Source organism: Lacerta agilis, chromosome 14 (genome assembly GCF_009819535.1).
Source record: "Lacerta agilis isolate rLacAgi1 chromosome 14, rLacAgi1.pri, whole genome shotgun sequence".
Classification (NCBI taxonomy): domain Eukaryota; kingdom Metazoa; phylum Chordata; class Lepidosauria; order Squamata; family Lacertidae; genus Lacerta; species Lacerta agilis.
In genome coordinates, this window is record NC_046325.1 from 38,080,736 (window position 1) to 38,086,359 (window position 5,624).

Consider the following 5,624-nt stretch of genomic DNA (forward strand, 5'->3'; position numbering starts at 1 on the left):
TCTGTGCCTGGTTTATGTCTGTCACGCCATGGGCCAGAACGAAGTAGATGGAGAACCTGTAGCCCTCCTGGGTTTTGATCGTTAAATCCTCATCATCTTCAACCATTTGCCAAGCTGTCTGGAGCAAATGGGAGCTGGAGGCCACTGGCATTGGAGTAGAATGGAACAGTCTTGCAAAAACAAGATTCACACCAACACCACTTCTTGACATAGTCACAACCACAGAAGGGGATTTGCATCCTCTGTGTTTATCGAATCCCACCCAACTCGTACTCCCCAAGCAAGTGTGCGTACCATCACAGCCGTTCACATCAACCCTCTTGCTACGGGCGAGAGAGGAATAAACAGGACACCCGGCAATCAAGCTACTGCCCATAGGCTTAACTGCACTGTGCAGCTGGCTCAAGCAAGTGAGCCAACTTACATGAGCAAGTGTGAGCAAACAACTGAGCATGGACACAAATCCTGGCCCGAGGGGAAAATCCTTTTGCGGCTGAGCACGAAAAGCAAGGCAAAACACTTCTGTAATGAAACGTCCCTGACCACACCCAAATTCTCTTATGATCTGTCAGGCCCCAGAAAGAGGCGTGATCTTCTGCTTTTGATTTAGCCCAGAATGGGCCATTTAACCTTTTTAAAAAGGTGACATGTCATTCCTTCGTAATGCCATGACTACTATTAAAATGGCAGGATGTTGGCTGTACGTCCATAAACAATATTCATAATAAACATCTGATTCAATATTTGGTTCAGGCAGCCAGATCTGAGCTCCACCTCCTGCCTTGGACTAATCACACCTTCCCTGCTCACCCCAAACCTCTGTTCTCCAACTGTAAAAATTGGAACAACAGTAACCTAACCACACAGGCGAGAAACATATTTTGCTTTGACAGCGCCTATGGTAAAGTAACCAATTGTAAGGTACTAAGGACAAGTTAAGGGTGATCTAACAACTAATGTGTTTTCTATATTAGGAAGCCAAAACAATGGCTTAGAGCGGCCTGTCCCAATTAATTTCCCATTAAAAGTTTAAATAATGGCATCCAAATGTCACCTGGAAAAATGATTCACAGTATTCTCCACCTAGGGAGAATATCTTGAATTATTTTTCTAGAAACCACACCAGAATCATTACACTGACATGTCCTTCAGTTTATTAGAACTCTTAGCATCAATCTGTACGTCTTTTTGTCACCATGTGACTGTTTTACTTTTACAACTCCTGGCCACTTCTCCCTCCACCCACAACTAGTCTCCCCTTTAAAAGACACTCAAAATAATAGTTTTAACAAGTCAGATGCAGTTTTGCAAAAAAAAAAAAAGGAAAAAAAAGAGTTCTCCCATGAATGCTGGATATTATTCTGTTTTGTTTTTTGAAAAGAATCCCACTCAGAGACCCCTTTGATTACACATAATTTAAAGAAAGAGCACACACTACGTTAGAGCTATCTTCAAAAACAATATGAGGTTTTGAATTTATTCTGATTAAATCACCAAAAAAGAAAGAAAGAAAAGGTCCATTGTCTTTTATATATATATATATAATCTATATATATATGTATATACATACACGCACACACACACACGCACACACAAAATGGAGATAACTTCTTGCATTCTGATTTCGGGGGGGGGGGGGTTGGGGGTTTCTGTCCCATTCCACAAGTCCTTAGAAAAAAAATCTCCCCCCTGTTTCATCACTCTCCCAATTTGGGAAAAGCTTTCTCCTGTTGTCTGCTGAGTTCGTTCTCTTTCAAGAGTTTCTGGTTCTCAGCTCTCAACCTGCCCAGTTCCTCCTCTAGCTGACTTACCCGGGGGTCTTCCGTCGAGTCCCCCAAGAATTTCTTATTCTCCATCCGCAGGCGGTTGTTCTCTTCCTCCATCTTGGAGAGACACTTCTCCAGCTCCAGGTACTCAGTGATCAGCTCCTGCTTGCTCATGTTCTGAAGGCTTTCAACGTGGTACTTCTCGTAGGTCTCGGAGAAGTCCTTCTGGAGAAACTCGCTGCCATCGCCTCCCATCCCGTCGCTGCCGCCGCCCTCCTCCTCCACAAAGAAGTCTTCCTCGCTGGTGTCGTCCGACTTGGTGGCAGCCTTCTTGGGGAACAGGCCGGTCTTCAAGTCTGGTTCTTCCTGGTCATGGTCCTCCATCAAGAACTGTGTGGTGTTGTACGGGGCGACAGGCTGCCCCTTCGCGAACATCTCCGCCCGCAGCCTGGAGGCCCGTTGGCTCTGCTTCTCGTCAAACTTCTTCTTCTCTTCCCAGCTGAGCTTGTAGTAAGGCTTCCAGTGCCTCTTCTTCTTGGAAGGACGCCTCCTGTGCTTCTTCTTGACCAGCTTCTCCTCCTCACCTTCAGCTTGGGGCCTGAACCTCTGGCCAACAGGCCCCGAGTAGGCTTGGCACTGCAAGCCGAGCTGCTCTCCATCACATGGCTTTTGGACGTCCGCAGGTGCGCCACAGTTCTGGTCCTCAACCTCACCGCTGACGGCTCCCCCTGGGGCACTCAAACTTCTCCCAACCGGAGGAGCCACATGTTCTGCATCACGGCAGGCTTCCTCATCTTCGCTCATGGGGCTGCCATCCTGCTGCTTGGTCTCTCTCGGCTGCCACCTACCGTCCATCGCTTCTCCTTGGAGCAGTTCTCGGCTGGCGGGTGGAGACACCAAAAAGGGCCCCTCTCCACTACTGGCATCCCTGCAGGGGGAGAAGGGAGAAGTTTTGCCATTCGGTTGCTGCTGGCTGGCAGAGAGGGCAGCGTCAGCCATTGTTGCTTCGCTGGGCAAGCCAAGATTTGGATTCCTGGTGCTGTTGTTCTCAGTCCAAAGGGGCTGGCTCCCTCTTCCTCCTTAAAACCTGCAACTGTCTTTAACCCTTTAGATCCTGCTGTTGTGGCGGCCAGCTTTTAAAGTTCACAGGAAACAAAGGCCGTTAACCCTTCACGCGCTGGCCTTCATTTATAACCCCTTGCAGTCCTCTTCAGATCCTGAAACGGGTTCTCACAAGTTGCCACTGTTAACCCTTGCAGAAGGAGATCAGCAGCAGTCTTGTCATCCGAAGGCCTTTAGGCTTGCATTACCCTCGCAGTGTCGGCCAGGTGCTGAAGAACCAGTTCTCCCCACCAGCTACCACCCTGTCTCTGCGTCTGCTCTTCACATCAACAACTGCATGGCAACTCCGCACATCTGGAAACACAAAAGTTGGGGATGGAGAGATGTATGAGCTAGCACAGGACCCAAGGCAACAAGAATAACTATGCCCCCTTGAGACCAACTTGCAAACGATAATAAGATGTTGGGGTGGGGGGTGGGGTGGGGACAAAATCCTAGAGATGGAAAAGGCAACTGAGGGGTTAAGCTGCAGGCAACGAAGACTTAAACTGTCTCAAATCCAGGCACTTACGGGTTAAAGGGGATCCAGTTCCAGCACCGCAGGAGTTAAGAGCTGTCCCGATGCCAAATGTTATTCCTTCCTCTCGCCAGTTCAGATCCAAATAATCAGCTCGAGGAGAAGAAGAAAAACCGGCCCAAGCTTTCAACAATTAAAAAAAACTACCCCAGTATAGCATCGAAAGGGTTAAAAGAGAGCTCCACCTTAGAGAGCAAATTGCGAAGTCAGCCGGGAAGGGGTTAACTTCTCCACGCACACCCGACGTTCGAATACCCACCCCCTCGCAATTGGCCCCGCCCCTCCCCAGGCCTCCTTCCTCCCTTACTCGAGCGCCTTCTGTTCTCAACTGCTACTCCCAGCTCGCTGCCTCGCCTTATATAAACGAGCCAGCCCCCACGTCTGAGTGCGCAGCCGCCTCTCAGATCCCTTGTCCCAAGGTATCTCGGGATTTGTGGTTTGCCTATCCGATCGATTGCACAGTTCGCTCTAGCCACAACGACTACGATTCCCAGAACCGCGGCGTGACGGCGTTCGTCAGCCAATCAACCATTGGGTAGGGTTGGACGAAGAACGAGACGCTCTCTGATAGGACTACTAGACAACTAAGGCATGAATGGCTATACTGGATGCCTTTCATTCGTGGCTTAGCCAATTAGAGGTGGATAGTAGGAGGCAGTGGGAAATGGAATATACCATCAGTTTACGCGGGGGTTGAAATCTCCACCGGGGCCGAACAGCTTCAAATGGTCCTCACGGAGCACATATTAAGAGGAATGTCACCTTATAATATTTATCTTTCGTGATGGGGATGGTGGAAAAGAGATTGGTGATTCTCCCCGTAGGAAAAAAAATGGTACTGCCCAAAAAGTAGTTCGAGGCTATTTTTGAAGATTTAGAGGATACTGTAATAGCTCAGCGGTTTAAGATTGCGGAATTTCAGTAACGGGTCGAGTATTTGGAAAGAGAAGAGATGTCATTGGGTGGCGAAAAGGATCTGGATGAGAGAGGTTGGTAGGAAGCTCCTGCTGGCGGAAGGACACTTCATTGTTTAAAGAAACACACGCTGCGTTAACCTATGACGGTGACTGATCCGTGTGGAGGGAGTTGTAAACAAACCGAAGTCGGAAACAAGTTCCGTCTTAAAGGGACAACGTCAGCTCTCCCGTTAGATCAAATGATGTAATAGGAGGCCTGGGAAGGGTGTGTGGACTAGTGGTTAAAGACTTGGCAGCCTGGGCTCTTCTTCATGTTGTTGTGCTGCTGCTGCTGCTGCTTTCTCTGTGGAAGATCTATGTGAGTTGCAGCAGATTAAAGTAGAGGGTATTTATGGTCCAGATCCTCCTGTTTCTGATAGCTGGGATGCACGGGGAGGTGGGGAGGGGTTAATCTCTAGGAAATTTCAGAGCTTTAAGCCTTATTCCATGACGTGGAAGCACGCCCCCTAATGTCCCAGATGTTTAGGAGCATGCGAAAGTCGGGATGGTGGTGGAAGAGGCAGCTGCACTCTGCACATGGTCAGAGGCCCGTTCATCTTCCGCGTTGCTTTGTGCATTTCCAAATCCTGCGGGCCTTCGGATTTAAGCAACAGGAGCAGCATTTGCAACTGAGCTAAACCTAGGAAAGCCAGCAGAGTACCTGCTTTGCATGCAAAAAGGCTTGGCCTGGCGGGGGGGGGGGTTTCAATCGCTGGCATTTTTCAGGTAGGGCTAGGAAAGGCTGGAACCCTGGAGTGCTGCTGCCAGCTCGAGTAGACAGCACTAAGGTAGATGGACCCTTGGCCTGAAGAATAATAATAATAATAATAATAATAATAATAATAATAATAATAATAATAATAATAATAATAATTTTATTTGTACCCTACCCATCTGGCCGGGTCCCCCCAGCCACTCTGGGCGGCTTCCAACAAATATTAAAATACATTAAAATCAGAATAAAACAGCTTCCTGTGAGATATGGGCTGAGGATTCTTCAAGAAAGGGTGTTACGGGTAGAGGCCTTCCTTCATGCACCTCAGCTGCTCAGGCAAAAATGGTATGCGAATGCATAGGGGGAAAAACCTTGATAAAATCAGTCCCATTTTGATTTAATGTTATTTTAAATGCAGTTTTAACACGCTGAGCATTCTTTACTTTCCCCCACCATCGCAGAACAGTCCTGTGTGAGCCTGGGATGTTATAATCAAACCCAATTTGAGAGGCCATGCAACAGAATATCTGCTGCTGGGTTTTCCACCA

At 48.1% G+C, this 5,624-nt stretch overlaps 1 protein-coding gene across 2 annotated transcripts; it reads right to left on the reverse strand.

The window, feature by feature from the left end:
- Positions 1–1,574: 1,574 nt before the first annotated feature.
- On the reverse strand, positions 1,575–3,692 carry HEXIM1 (HEXIM P-TEFb complex subunit 1). 2 transcript variants are annotated; one of them, XM_033169954.1, is made up of 2 exons: positions 3,400–3,692; positions 1,575–2,694 (listed from the first exon to the last, which is right to left on the reverse strand). In XM_033169954.1, the coding sequence occupies exon 2, from the start codon at positions 2,619–2,621 to the stop codon at positions 1,698–1,700; it is 924 nt and encodes a 307-aa protein (XP_033025845.1). In that variant the 5' UTR covers positions 2,622–2,694; positions 3,400–3,692; the 3' UTR covers positions 1,575–1,697. The 2 variants fall into 2 exon arrangements, with proteins under 2 accessions (XP_033025845.1, XP_033025844.1); XM_033169953.1 differs by having other exon boundaries at positions 1,575–3,182.
- Between the last annotated feature and the right edge of the window lie 1,932 nt (positions 3,693–5,624).